Below are 15,874 nucleotides of genomic sequence, written 5' to 3'. Positions count from 1 at the left end.
TAAAGTATCGAGTGCACCAAATATAGTATGAAAGTAATACCAAACAGAAATTATTGATCATCCAAGCCTATAATGCGTTGTATATCTAACACCTTTGTTTAATATCATTACATTTGAGTGGTCAGAACTCAATGAGTTAGTGGAGTACGGTTCGATATTACAACATTACTGTTGACGTATAATCAATAAAGTCTCGACTGACATTACATCGACCACACAGCCAGTTACTGAAATAATTTATTGTGTTTTCTAATTATTAGATTATTCATGTTATTACTAGTATTATCGTAGGTTTATTAGTCAACAAAATAATGAATAAACACGGTGTCGTGAAGTTTGTTATCATAGCTACTTGCTTCCTCGTCATTGTTGTTGTTGGTTGTGAAGTGATGGTGGTAGTGATGGATACATGTATATGTGGATAGTAGTGGTACGGTGGTGGCACTGGTAGTGACGATTTATTCATCAGTTAAATCGGTCGATGTTGGTTGGTTACTTATTTAGTTATAAAATTGGTACATTTTACTTTTTGCAGAAGAATCTTTGTCGTCGTTATCCTCTGAACGTCACGATCACGTGACATGTGCCGTGCTTGTTTTTTTACTTGTACAACTGCTTCCATGTTATCTATTTGGACAATGTACATGATAAACACCAGCCTTACCGTTACCTGTGCCATTCAGTGGACACTGGAAGGCGCTGTAGTGTGCAATACGTCATTCATTGACAAGTGCTGCTGTCTGAGTAGACAATAGTGAGGTCACCGACCACTGATTACTCTCTCTTTCATTGTATTGTCATATGTGTTCTGGTTTTGGACGTCAGTTACATTGGATTTAAGCACGTCGTATTCACTGAAGAAAGTGGCATTGCGAAACACACGTTGTAACAACTGTTTATATCTTAATAACCAAAATCCCGTTCAGTTGACCTCTCGTTGTCACTACCTGACGTCCCAGTACAGTATCTACGGTGAGTTACATAGTCTTGCATTTGGAGGAAAACACTTTTGTAATCTAATCATTCTTACACATCAAAGCCAGGTTGCTGTGGTAACGTCGCTAACGTCTCGAGTTCTCATTTGTACCGTGTAGTGTAAAACTTTGATAGGTATTACATCACACGTTCAGATCTGTTGACGAACTAGTGTTCCCTTTTACACATCTACAATGTGATATACGTATTCATTTGAATAACAACTCGTCTTGGGTAGGGTTCTTTTGTCTTTTGTCAATAAATAAGGTTGACATACAGTGTGTTCAAATTAGCATGGTACATATGTATGACATTCTGGTATTCTTACTAGAACTTTTAAGCATAAACAGCTCCGACACAGTACATGATACGTACGACGCATGGATTCTCGCCTACCTATCGCTATATATACGGCCTACTATTCACTGTAACACTTCAGAGAAGTTTACTATGTGGAGTATGTAAGCTTATTAGCCATGTGAGTCTACTAACGCCACCTATTCATGAATAAAATGAAACCGGTATATTTCTACTTGGTAGGTGACTTTGCTAGTCAGTACAATGCCAGTCTCTGTCTTTATGCACTGGTTAAACTGATTTGGTTTGTTTTCTTGCAGATAAACGGAAAACAAATCGTAAATATACGTCATACCAACCCGGTCGCACCATTTACAAGGACGGTGTGTGAACTGGACATACCGCCTCAGGCTATCTAACTGTAGCATATGTTCCGTGTATCTAAATACCAAGTATCAGGTAGGTTGGTCTTACTTTCAACATGGCTGCCATTTATCACAGACTGGAAGTGTACAACTTAAGAAAACATGAGACCACAATAGAAAACGGTGTTTCACTGTGATCTGAGTTATTAACATTTCCCTAAAATATAGACCCCAAACAAACTCAATACATAAAGGTGTGTGCAGACTATGTTGGTTTTTTGTTTTTAAAAATGGTGACCTTTTACCTTTTCTCGCTTTGCTTTGACTTAATTCAAGAATGGTAAATTTAGGTTATGACCATTAGTCACAGTTCAATGCACGTACTATTGTTTACACACTTCCCACTATTTTTTGGCAAGTATAGAAAGAGAATGTGTTGTATTACTTGATGTTTCGTTTGGTCGACAATTATTTTTCTCTGCCACATATCATAATATAAAACAAACATCTTAAGATTCTAACACATTCCCGTTGTTTGTTTAGTTACTTTTACTTGTTTTGATTCAGTGACAAATCCAAGTTAAACTGTGTCTTCCTGCGAATAATATAACCATGGACGTATATGTACATTATACCTCCATGACGACATGATCTAATAACTAATCCTGGACAATGCAATGAGAGAGAGAGAAAATGAGAGACGGCCTGGCTGACTGACAGACGAGGACGGACGGACGGACGGACGGACGGACAGACAGACAGACAGACAGACAGACAGACAGACAGACAGACGGACGGACGGACGGACGGACGGACGGACGGACGGACGGACGGACGGACGGACGGACAGACAGACAGACAGACAGACAGACAGACAGACAGACAGACAGACAGACAGACAGACAGACAGACAGACAGACAGACAGACAGACAGACAGACAGACAGACAGACAGGCAGGCTGGCAGGCTGGCAGGCTGGCTGGTAGTGGCTGGCTGGCTGACTGACTGACTGACTGACTGACTGACTGACTGACTGACTGACTGATTGACTGATTGACTGACTGATTGACTGATTGACTGATTGATTGATTGATTGATTGATTGATTGATTGATTGATTGAGAATGGTACAGAGAGATTCACAGATCGAATGTACATCCCTTTAGTTTTAAATTGTTATTAGTCCTAAGTGTTCTTGTAACCTCAATTTTGTTTGTACAGTCACTGGTAAGCCTTATGTACAAGTGTCATTTCATTAGTGTTCATAATTGAAATGTGGCACCTTTCAGAAATCAATGTGTATCTTTAAGTCTGTCACGAAAGGTAAACCTTCGTCAGATGATTTCACGGAAAGAAAGGGATTATTCATCCTGAACATAAACTTTGTTTCTGTTTCCCATCAGGAATGTCTTGTGATCACTGAACAGCGATGATAATTGGAGGAACGTTGTCTACGTCACATGCATATAATCAACGATAACCAATCATCATGCAGTACAGTCTGTATTGGTTTATCCTGGGAACAGTTATGCTTCTCACAGCCATTATCTTTGCTTTTAGTTGCTTCTGTCATTTCAGTCGTGGAAGTTCACCTATTAAACTAATCCAAACCAGTCATATTTAATGTAATCTTGGACCCATATTTGATAAATCCATGTTTGTTGTAACCTTTGGCTCAATGGATACAGCATGGTCGATTGCAATTATACTAATACCATGGTAACTAGAAATTGAAGTGTATTTTATTTTTAAAGAACTTTTGTCACATTTTGACTATGTTTTGATAATAAAATTTTACTGATTCGAAGGCTTTGGAGTTTGTCAGTTTTGATTGGGCAATGACAATTCTTCATAAATGTTATATAACAGTACGATAATATATGTTGTTACATTCCAGATACATATAGAAATACTAAAAGACCCCTTCGTTTTAAACAAATAGAAAAAACTTGTTGTTTGATAACGTATCTATGACAACGGATCTGTCAAAATGTCTGTCTGACTCAGTGTCATGATATTGATATTTAAAGACGACATGAATTGTGACGTATTGTCAACTGACATAACTAGGACCACAAGAAAAGTGACGTATTGTAACCGATATCACAGACCACAGAAAGTATGAATATTGCCAGCTGATATCCGAGACCCATGAAATGTGAGACGTTATCACCTGACATTTTCAGAACCCCAATTCGTACATTTAATGTGAGGTGTTTGAATAGACATAGATCACTATAGGTCATCGCTGGACCACTGAAAGCGTGACGTATTCTCCACTGACATATGTGACGTATTGGTAACTGATATCTATGGCAATTACAGTTCCTAGAGACATTGTCGAAGTACAACATTGATTTGCAAATTATCCAACAACAAAATTGTGAAAGACAGATAGTGATATTGATTATGACGGCATCACTTTATTTAATTGATAACGTCACACTGTGTTCCCATTCATAAAGAATCGGCCATATGGCGTTGAATATATCAGAGAGTAAGAATATTTTAACAATGCAAATTTACTGCAAAAAACATGACTTCAGAAAATAGGGTAGGTAGGTCTGGATTTTATTTATTTTACATTTCATTTTTTTTTTAAATTACTTGGACCCAAAGACAAGATACTCGTTACTTACAATATTTCGAGATAGTTGATGAGGTGTAAAAGAAGTAAGTGAAGACAATTATGTGATTCAGAAGTAGACAAACACAATATGCAGACTGTGCTGTTATAGGCTGAAATGACATTGTTTCTCTCTGAAATGTGATTTTAAAGCAAAGTGAACATGGATTCTTTGGCAAGAAAAGCTACAAAGGAAATAGAAGAAAATTATCATAATTTTACTCTTTTGCATGTAAAAAAATGTTTAGCCGGGATCGGTGGCTGAAACTAGGGTCGGTCGCGTTATCGGAAACGCCCTATTTTTTATTTGGCCTAACTACAGATGTTACAGTACGATAGCACTCTTAGAAATACGTGGGTTGTTGAACTCTGCATGGGGGTGGGGGTGGGGGGGGGGTCGAGTCCGTTCAATATATGACTAAAACATTTAGTAAATAAAGTAAACAATGTACATATTGGAACACGTCAAGGAGCGAGTTCATCATCTATATATAGCTATTTGTTTCTGTTTCTGTTTCCATTTACTCGGTAATAATAATACGTATTACACCAAGTTTGTGAGTGTGTACTTGTGTGGACATCACTAGTAATGGTGAAAAAGGTTAATGTGTCCTGATACTTGTTCTATGAATACTTCAGTAGATGTAGAGCAGACAATGTCATTTGTGAGATTATTCCAGCAGTCATTTACGGTGCGGGGATAATAGGAGTATTTGTATGTATGTATGTATGTATGTATGTATGTATGTATGTATGTATGTATGTATGTATGTATGTATGTATAAATGTATGTATGTATGTATGTATGTATGTATGTATGTATGTATGTATTTGTTTGTTTGTTTGTTTTGGCTGGTATTCCACGGAGCGTGTGTGAGTGAGATGGTCTGGTTGATTTTGTTGTACGTTTAAAGTATTGCTCTGTTGGTAATTCAACTTTTACATGTAGTGCTTTATATGCCATGGTTAGCCTGGAGCACTTTCGCCTGTTTTCTAATAGTTCCCATTGAAACTCCCTTAGCATTGCTGTAACCTGTCTGTTTTGAAGTAGTGTTGAAGAACAAAGCGGACAGCCCGTCTTTGAACCATTTCAATGTCATGTTTGTCAGTAGTTGTAAAGGTATGTATGTATTATATCATCGACCCTATGTAGATCTATGGAGCTCAGATTAATTAAAAGCATATTTACATAGCACTAGCCAATTAGTAACCGTCTTTTGTAACACTAATGCACTTACATAATTACCACTTCATTATACACAAACTATAACAAGATCAGTCACCATTTTATAGACTCAGACCATTAGCGAAGAAGTCTGAGTCATAGACATATTCGCTACATGAACTAGAGGGCGCACTGTATCTAAACCATCGCTGAACCAGTTTTTATAGTCAAAGAAGGGCGACCTTGGGGCCTGTCTCATGATATCTAACGCTAGTTCTACTCTTATCCGACTCGTCCTCATCGTTTCATCTATACTCTCAAAGGTTGTTACTTTTTGAAATTGTCCGCAAATTTGTTAATCGTCATTTTAAATGTCTGCAATTTTGTAAACCATTTCAATGATACTGTCAACAATAATGTTACTAGTAACTATTACAATAACACTGTTGATCAACTGGTTAACACAAGTGTTGCCAAATACCTTATGCTGACATACACCAATTAAATGCTTGTACTGTGTTTTCACTTTTTACTTGTGTATACATTGACAGGTCTTGATCACGGTACCTCTACCTCATACACCCATTCTTTACCACTGTGTTATGTAGTTACTTGTTACTATGATATGATACCTCGTAAGTGTTCGGGGGTGGGGGGGTATATAACAGAGCCATTGGAGAAAACGCTGTTTGTGGGTAAAAAACATGCATAATTGCTCGAAATGGAACTATAACTTTGTTACTGATTGCGGCGATTGAGTCCTTGCAAAGTTATACGGATTTAACAATGATGTTTTGTTATTCAAATGCCAAGACTCACGGGACTAATTACAGAGCATACATAGCGAAGTAGATGACGTAGGTACTTGAGCCATCGATACGATTGGTCTTACTGTTAAGCCTTGATTAGATCTCAATACCATCATATATGAGGAAGGTCATTTCTGCAAATAAAATCACCTTTTATCTATTCAATTAGTATTGTTGTTTCTATTCAATAGAAATCGTTGTTGCTAACTTAACAGGAGCAATTTGTCTTTGCAAAATACAGAATTCACCGATTATCACGTGACAGGAGGCGATACTATCATTTAATCTATTTTTTAAAAGTATGGATTCGATTAAACAAGAACGATTACCGTGCGTTAACTTAATGATCTACTTGCTATGTATGTATGTATGTATGTATGTATGTATGTATGTATGTATGTATGTATGTATGTATGTATGTATGTATGTACTTTCTATGCGTACTTTACCGTTTACTAGAACTTGTGGTGTATCGATCCTTTTCAGTTACATAGATGTAAGTCAGACTGTGTTCTACTTATATCTTGCCTTTATCCTTGTTAAAGAATATAAATTCGAAACGTCGGGTTGCATTTATTGATGTTTCACTCGTTCCTTATGCACTTTTATGTATGTAAGCAGGTAGGTATCTAGGGATGTGTATGTGTATGGCATACTGTTAAAGTTTATGAGCATGTTCATAGAAAGACCTCTGTCACATTATACTTCGACAACCACGATACTCCGAAAGAAAACTTCACAAAGCCAGAACAGTAATTTATAAAGAATAGTGAATGTGATCAAGAAGTTCCTTGGATTTGTCTCCAAGTGTAATTGCTAGATCAATTACGTACTTTCATGCAAAAAGCATTTGAAATGTTAACCCGGCGAGTGTCGCATTCTAGGTGTGATGCTGGGTTTGTCATTCTTATCGACTATTACTTCACAAATTGTTGTCGAAATGATGTTTCCTTATTACTATACGTTTTTCTGGAACACTATTTTATATTTACTGTGGATAAATATGTCTCACTTACCTCTAACTTTGCTGGCAATGGTAGTACGTTGAACTGTAAGCTGTACGTCATACACAACTTAACTAGTCAGTAGAGTACCATACAGAACTCAAAGTCATTTATATACATTATTTGGTTACGTAATATACAAGGTGATTCTGAATGAACAACGGTTGCTATGGATACAGGCTTCTGTTCCACTTTAGCGGCTTTAGTTGATATAGAATAAAGGTATAGTGTTTTTAATGCTCGTCTTCTTTACATTTTACCATCATGGAAGGCAGTGAATCGAACTATGAACATAATACCAGGTTTACATCATGGGAGATTCAAATTGACTGGATTTTATTCTTAGGGCTAAGTTTACTTTATTATATTTTTTTTTGAATTCATCATAAACAATGTTCAATTTACTTAGATTAGTACATCTGTCCAGTCAAGATTTCGAATACTCCTCTTGTATGACAAAAAAGTAAGACTGTAGCTTTGGGATTCACATGGGAGTTTGTAGTTTGTAAAGTTTATTGCATGAAAGGCCACAGGACCAAAGAGCATACAAAATTTGCATGGGAATAAAATACAAAATACAAAATAACTGAAGATGCTGTCAAAATCCATTTTTAGAAAGAATCTGAAATTTGAAGTAAACAAAAAAAAATAACATACAAGAAGAAGATTCTATTGAGTTGTAGAAAATCGAGGAATAATGAAGAGTAAAGGTTATGAACACATTCACCAATCTGATATAGGTGTATTTGCCTGTGTTGGTGGATCGAGGGGATGGAACTTTACTTTCTTCAATCCAAGGTGGGTTTTCGTATCTTTCTTACCATTGCCTCTTTTAAAACTGTTTTAGGGATCGTTATATGTAAAGTTATCTAGTCTACACGGATTCAAATCAACCCCTTTCTATTTGGATGGTCAGTTTTACAAGTAGGAGGGTTATACTTAAAGTTGCATTTAAATCTATATTGTCAGCCATTTTGTTGGTAAAACAGTCTTCTATGTACATTTAAACGTAATCTCCAATCAACAATAGACAATTGTTGATAGGCAATGTGGCATCTGTATATACTATTTCGCAGGTACTTATTAAAATCATTCTACTCGAGGTACATGACGTACATTCTTTAGAATTTAGGTTGTTATCTCAGTTTTTCTTTAGTTTCTTCATGGCCGATTATATATAATTGCGTTTGTGAGACTAATCCCTTGATTAGAGTTAGTCACTATTTTCTCAAATTTTGTAAATTGACCTGTGCAAGTCATTCATCTTGGGAAATCTACTTTCTTTAAACCTAATGTTCGTGTTCACCGATGCAAAACTTTCTCAGGGTATAGAACAGAAATCCAATTGTCCACTAGTATAAATTAAACTGTGTTTGTAGACAAACACAGGAGTCACCTTTTTTATGGTAGTCGAGATGCGATTTATAAGGTATTGCGTCACCAAATGGTCATTCTTGAAGTTGACGGAGCCGATCATGTTGATGTTGCTAGACGCCTATAGGATCGGACAACTGCTTCTCTAAGGATTGTTTTGTTCAGAGAACAATATAAACGTGCACTCAAATCCAAGGCGATAGCAATCATGGCAGGGGAGAGAATTTTACGGCCTGGATTTCTGCTGCTGGTGTCTTTGTCATACGTCTGTTATGGTGAAGAAGTTTCTATCGAAGATCAACTTGTTTCTTGGCCATTTCCTGACAACTATGACGATTCCCGGAGTCAACGTTCAGTGTTAGAAGCACCAAGTGCTGGCAGCAGAAGTACAAGTGAGTGAAATTCATTACAATGGAAGACAGCTGAATTGAAACAAAATGGCTTGAGATCTTTTTTTTTAAATTGCCACACCTTAAAGTCTGATTTGACAAAATCCATTAGAATATATTACAACTTTTTTTTTCGTCGTGTGACGTGACAAAAATCTTACCAACATTGCTACATTTTCTTGACGTGAGCTGCCATTATCTAAGAAGGCTGCTGATACACAATTATATAAATTGTAGCAACGTATTCTTCTAAGGAAGGTCACAAAATTAAAATGTGACAAAGTGACAATTACTTTAATTGTTGTAGTGCCAGACGATACTATGTAGCAATGTTAGTAACATTTAAGTCAAGCCAAGCGATGATTTCTTTAAACGTTTCTGGCCTCTGTTGTAACAATACATTAGATGTACAATCGTCCTGTAGTCTATGCTATACTATTATCAGTTTCAAATATGGTAGCCAACACAATTTGTACAATTTGAGCATCATATCAAAGTATTACACTCCAAGAAAACTAAACCAATTACAGAACATTTCAAATTATTAAATTATCTTTTTGTGATATAAGAATCGAAGTCACTTATATTAAAAGTTATTCATTGCAGTTCATATGTGATTTTGGGGAGGGGAGGGGGTTCAAGTAACGGAGCCGTGAATAAGTCAACAAAAAGGTTAGGTAGAGGGATAGATTGACAGTAATAATAAATATTTTAGATGAATTCTCATGGACATATTTCTCAAAAGATTCTATACGCTTAGATATAAAACTCAACAACAACAACAACAACAACAACAACAACAACAACAACAACAACAAGGATTCAAAAATAGTTAATAATATTCCAGCTAAAATATAAGACAAATCCAAAGGAATGTATAATAATATTTATGGATTGAAGTCAGAGTCTGCCTTTTATATTAGTAAAGTGGAGAGAGCTCCATGGTCCATGGAGAGACAGCTCGACCTCAATAGCTCAATCGAAAGAGGGTGTACTTAATTGGTAGACAGACGTTCCGATGTATTTGGATAAAAATGTTTATTTTTTCTTACAGACACCTACCAGTACGGAGAGCTTCTCCACATGTCGATTTTATTCTACGAAACTCAAAGGTCTGGTAGATTGCCTGATAATAATAGGATTCCTTGGAGAGGCCACTCTGCACTATTTGACCGAGGCAAGATGAAATCAGAGGAGTTGATTGGTGGCTGGTACGATGGTGAGTCCATTTCCTAGTCGAGAATCGATAAACGAAGAGGTGCGGGCCTTGTACTCTGGTAGTTGTGATTCTTAGACATGATTTGTCTGAAAAACCCATTCTTTTATAACTAACTTTTTTCACCATCCATGGTGATCAATTGACCTTTAAATGTAATGCTCAAAGATCAGAATAAGAATAGAAAAAACAATACACCAGAAGAAATGTTTTTCCTAAAATTAAAAGATATAAATAGCAAAGCTTGTGATTGATGCTGAAATACTGCCTTTTACAAATATATCACATTTCTCTGAACTGTCTCATTGCAGCTGGGTCAAACATGAAGTTTCTCTTCCCCATGGCATACAGTGCAACTGTTCTTGGTTGGGGAATGATTGAATACCCGGATGCTTACGAGGTGACTGGCTTAACACCCTACATGTTAGACTGTCTGAAGTGGGTATATGATTTCCTTATCACCTGTCATACTAAACGAAATCGTCTCTATTTCCAGGTTAGTACAATACGCAATCTTCTAGATCATTTCAATCTGACTTCCATCGGCACAACTCAAGTATCTCCTAGCGACTCTTGACCTATGCTATTGAGGTATATTCTTAGGTAATCCATATTTTATACTGCTGTGATAGGTAGGAGACTTTGAAGTAGATCACCAAGGCTGGATAAGACCTGAAGACATTGAAGATGAACGACCTGCATTCTATGTTAGTCCGCAGAATCCTGGTAGTGATGTATCTGCTGAAATATCTGCTGCCATGGTAACATGTTATCTCATCTTTAGTACAACAGGTGAATAATTATAGCTATATAATGTAAAAAAACAAACATATAGGACATGTATAATGTAAAAACATATAGGACATGTGTAATGTTTTCAACCGAGGTGTGTGTGTGTGTGTGTGTGTGTATGTGTGAGTGTGTGTGTGTGTGTGTGTGTGTGTGTGTGTGTGTGTGTGTGTACCTGAAGAGTGTCTGCTTATCTGTCAGCCTGTCTGTTAGCAAAATAAAAGTTAGAGATATTTAGAGTAATACTTTCGTAAAGATTGGAGGAAATTGACCTTTTTATTAGATTTTGGTGGAGATCCACTTTTTGATATGGATTTCGTGAAACGAGGTTACTACTAACCTTGGCCAATGGGGCCTAAACCCTTACGGTTGACCTCAACATTGACGGAGATATGCGCTCTACTGCGTGCCATCTATCGGTTATACGCAATCGAATTTATTACACAATACTAATTCATTTGATTTCATTGTATTTTTATTTTATTGATCTCAGATCCAGATTATGCTGCTATGTGTCTTAAAGAAGCTAAATATCTGTATCGCTTCGCTACAACGTATCAAGGCAAATACCCAGACACAGGATCTTATGGGTAAGAATTAGGATAGGACAGAGTTTTATTATTAAACATTACAAAACCTGAAACAAAATGTCGTATGGCAACACGTAACCCAAATCTTAACAACAGTGCTACATTCTATCTTTTGGGCCATCAGAAATCTTAGCAACAGTGCTGCATTTTATATTCTGGCTCAACAGAAATCTTACAGATAGAGATATTTTTTTAGCATGACGACACGTTGTAGAAATCTTTGTAAGATTTGTTTAGAGACACACGACTTTTTGTTCAGGATTTGTTATTTTAATATCATATTAATGAGTGATATTTATCATTTAACATTTCATTTAAAATTGTAGACTAAATAATGTTAAATTTGAAAGTGATAAGAACATTATGAAATCTTGTGAGAAAGTCTTAAGAAGACTGGGTAGCGCTCTTATTTCAGAGTTTAAGAATAAATTATCGTATATTGGCTACTGATTGGATAGAACGAACACCGAACAACACCTGTCTTTCCTCTGAACATGTTTCCTACACACATTGGTTATAACAATTACGAACCAAGAGAAGTACACACGTACATCTTTAATTGTCATAAACTTGAAACTTACATCAAAGTCAAAAGTTACATCTCTCCTGTCCAGATGGTACTTTTTCCATCTATCTTACGCCTGATTTTACAATTACATGAAACGATCAAGTTTTCAATTTATTTATGTAGTTCTACAGGTTTCGGCGATGAGCTGATGTGGGCATCTGCCTGGTTGTACCGAGCCACCAATGACACCAGGTATCTGGAAGATGCTGAGAAGTATTATCGAGAATATGATGGCGACCAGCTTTCATATGCATTTGGGTGGAACGATAAAAGACCAGCTGTCCAGGTATAGTTGTCAATAAAAGTTGAAGATAACTTAAAGTACGAATGACAATGTATAAATAAGTCATACATAAAAGCTAAAATTGTTGCAATAGCTAAAAGCCAAATGTACTTAGACTAGGTGTTAAAACAGTTGTCAGGCAGAGCCATCGAAAGGAAAGGCCATAAACAAAGGGATGTCATATTTAACACATTTAGTTCAACTGATAAAGATAACACTGATGTGTCAACCTAAGATTGATTGCCTGACCTTGTACACAATAAGTAGTGACATGGGTGTACATACGAATCAAAGTTAGTAAATTTGAATAATAACCAGACATAATAACATCGAGAGTTTGATACAACTAACTGCAAGAGTTTGTTTTGTTGCTTTTACATAAATGATAAAGTTGAATAGTTTTGAAAACTAACAACCAGGTGCACAAGCCAGTTACTTGCATTAGGTAATAACCAATGTAGTCGTAAATAAAACTGAATATAATAGCTACATCCAAGTACACATACGAGCTCGTGTCATTTTGTAATAGCAAGTGTAGTTGTGAATAAAAGTTGACATCTTTTATATGGTGTCTAACAACTAGGTGCACATGAAATACCAAAACATAATATATACATAGCAGAGACTTGATATCTTGACCGACTAAATTTACATATTTACTTTCAGCTACTTCTTTACGGACTTACTGCAAATAATGACTACATGGATCACTTCAAGAGATATGTTGATTCGTGGTTGCCAGGAGGACGAGTGAAATATACACCAAAGGGGTTGGCTTGGAGACACCGTATTGGTCCATTAAGATACTCAGGTGAGATAAGTTTATCAAAGTAAAATAACATTTTTACTTATTGGTAATCTTATGATTCTCTTATAAAGACATATTATCTAAAAGTCCCATATCAAAGCAAAACTACAAAACAGAATAAAATTCTTTCCTACACACTGGCACACATACTTACATCTATATATTCACACACGCTCATACATACATACATACATACATACATACATACATACATACATACATACATACATACATACATACATACATACACCATCGTCACCATTTGCAAAGATAAAACGCAAAATCAGCTTTTGCGACGTCTAGAAGTACAACAACAACAAATTGCGATGCGATTTATCGTCAATACATATTTTCACTTTTTTTTGAACGCAGCATGGACAATTGGAATAAGCATGGAAAATTGGAATAAGCAAATGAAACAAAGAGAATTGATAATCAATTAATAACACATACCAGTTTATTTGTAGGAATTTATTGCAAAGTCGATCTTTGATGCATGGAAATGTTTATTTCTACAGCTGCTACGTCATTCTTGGCCTTAATTGGAGCTGATCTTGGTATAGAAACGGAAACTTACCGTGATTTCGCCGTCAATCAAATCCACTACATGTTAGGTGATGCCGGACACAGTTACGTGGTTGGCTATGGCTGGGAACCACCAAGACGACCACAACATAGAGCTAGGTAACAGAGAAACGATTGACATTATATTGTCCTTGATATTATCCAAAGAGAACGTGGACGTACTCACTAACCTTGGGGTTTGGTATCGGTCTAAAATCTTCATTCTGAAAATGTTTATCATTTTAATTGGACGGAAGGGGTATTCCTCTCCTTGATGTATAAAGAAGTGTAATTGCATGATTGTACCCATTCAAGTTAATCCCATATTTTTTGTAGACATGGCCGAATTTTTCTCGGGCATTAGTTTTATTAGAGGGTGAGGGATGTTATTGTACTTGGCATAACAGTAAAAGTAACCTGTGCATTGTTGATTCCTGAGTTTGGTAGACGCTTAAGGTTACAATTTTTATCAAGGACGTGGGCCCTTATAGATACTGTTTATTTATATTGACTATAAGTATTATGTTTTCTGTTGTTTTCTTGTATTCTTAGTTCTTGTCCAGATTTGAAATTGCCATGTACCAGATTTCATGATTACTTAAATGATGGACCAAACCGTCATGTCTTATATGGAGCATTGGTTGGTGGCCCCAACAGTGATGATTCATTCGAGGACCGAAGGACCAACTTTGCACAGAACAGCGTTGCCTGTGATTATAATGCAGGTTTTCAATCGGCTATAGCAGGTAAATAACAGACAGACAGACAGACAGACAGACAGACAGACAGACAGACAGACAGACAGACAGACAGACAGACAGGGAGGAAGGGAGGAAGGGAGGCAGACAGACAGGGAGGGAGGGAGGCAGGGAGGCAGGGAGGAGGGAAAACATAACCTCTGTTGAATATAATTGAAGGTATATACTTTGATCTTGCCATTTTAGCTAGGTACAACGTACGCCCATGATATTATTACATATTTTATATTCCATCTTTCATATTTGATATTCAAAGAGGTTTTGGTGTTCGATTTGGTGATACGTTATCTCATTACACTATATGTCATTGATATCGTTCAAGGATAACCATAATTATTCATTTGTTGATTGACAGGCTTACGTCATCTGGAGGCCAATGGTGAACTTCAGCCAAAGGAGTGACCGAAGGTTTAAAAAAAAACATTTGATATTTCATGATTATGAGGTTAAGTAAAATTGCTTGGAGTGTGAATCACTAGAGAGATAAATAAATATTGACATTTATTGCTAAGTAACGCTTGACATATGCGATCGCTCCATCTTTGTGTTGCCAATGTATGATGACATGTATGTATGTATGTATGTATGTATGTATGTATGTATGTATGGATGGATGGATGGATGGATGGATGGATGGATGGATGGATGTATGTATGGATGGATGGATGGATGGAAGGATGTATGTATGTATGTATGTATGTATGTATGTATGTATGTATGTATGTATGTATGAATGAATGTATGTGGGTGTGGGTGTGTGTGTGTATGTATGTATGTATGCATGTATGCATGTATGCATGTATGTATGTATGTATGTATGTATGTATGTATGTATGAATGAATGTATGTGGGTGTGGGTGTGTGTGTGTATGTATGTATGTATGTTTATATGTATGTATGTATGTATGTATGTATGTATGTATGTATATATGTATGTATGTATGTATGTATGTATGTATGTATGTATACATATTTTTTTTCAATAACTCCTTTCGAATATTTCAATTTTGGATCTCGTTAACGATAGTACCAGTTTATTTCATTTTGTTATTTCTATTAATTTGTACTCTATTGTTCACAAAGTAAATTCAATGCTGTTGGCATAATCAATTTTGAAGAATTAATGGAAGGGGTTGCATAAAAAAACATATTTCGTAGCTTAACAAATAATGGAAATAGAATACACAGTAGACAAGCTTTTGTCTAGTGACTGATTTTAGGAAAAATCAAGTGTTTTCTAGAGAATATTTTACCTTCAAACCTTTTGCTGGTACATGTATAATTAGAGTTCCACG

General features: G+C 36.1%; 1 protein-coding gene and 1 long non-coding RNA gene across 3 annotated transcripts; both read left to right on the top strand.

Annotated features, from left to right (window-relative positions):
• Positions 1-751: 751 nt before the first annotated feature.
• Positions 752-3,371, top strand: LOC144445109 (uncharacterized). Of its 2 annotated transcripts, none has more exons than XR_013481880.1 (3): positions 752-972; positions 1,593-1,731; positions 3,040-3,371. It is a non-coding gene; the product is annotated as an uncharacterized LOC144445109 (long non-coding RNA). The 2 variants fall into 2 exon arrangements; XR_013481881.1 differs by lacking the exon at positions 752-972 and adding an exon at positions 1,316-1,453.
• A 4,566-nt stretch (positions 3,372-7,937) lies between these two features.
• On the top strand, positions 7,938-14,981 carry LOC144444867 (endoglucanase E-4-like). Its single transcript, XM_078134418.1, has 11 exons — positions 7,938-8,038; positions 8,780-9,006; positions 10,058-10,222; positions 10,531-10,715; positions 10,852-11,011; positions 11,502-11,598; positions 12,290-12,452; positions 13,116-13,260; positions 13,776-13,941; positions 14,374-14,567; positions 14,935-14,981. The coding sequence occupies exons 1-11, from the start codon at positions 7,938-7,940 to the stop codon at positions 14,979-14,981; spliced, it is 1,650 nt and encodes a 549-aa protein (XP_077990544.1).
• Positions 14,982-15,874: the final 893 nt, after the last annotated feature.

This window comes from Glandiceps talaboti, chromosome 13, assembly GCF_964340395.1.
Source record: "Glandiceps talaboti chromosome 13, keGlaTala1.1, whole genome shotgun sequence".
NCBI classification, from domain to species: domain Eukaryota; kingdom Metazoa; phylum Hemichordata; class Enteropneusta; family Spengelidae; genus Glandiceps; species Glandiceps talaboti.
Note: the sequence above shows the minus strand (reverse complement) of the source record. Positions and strands in the feature narration are given on the sequence as shown.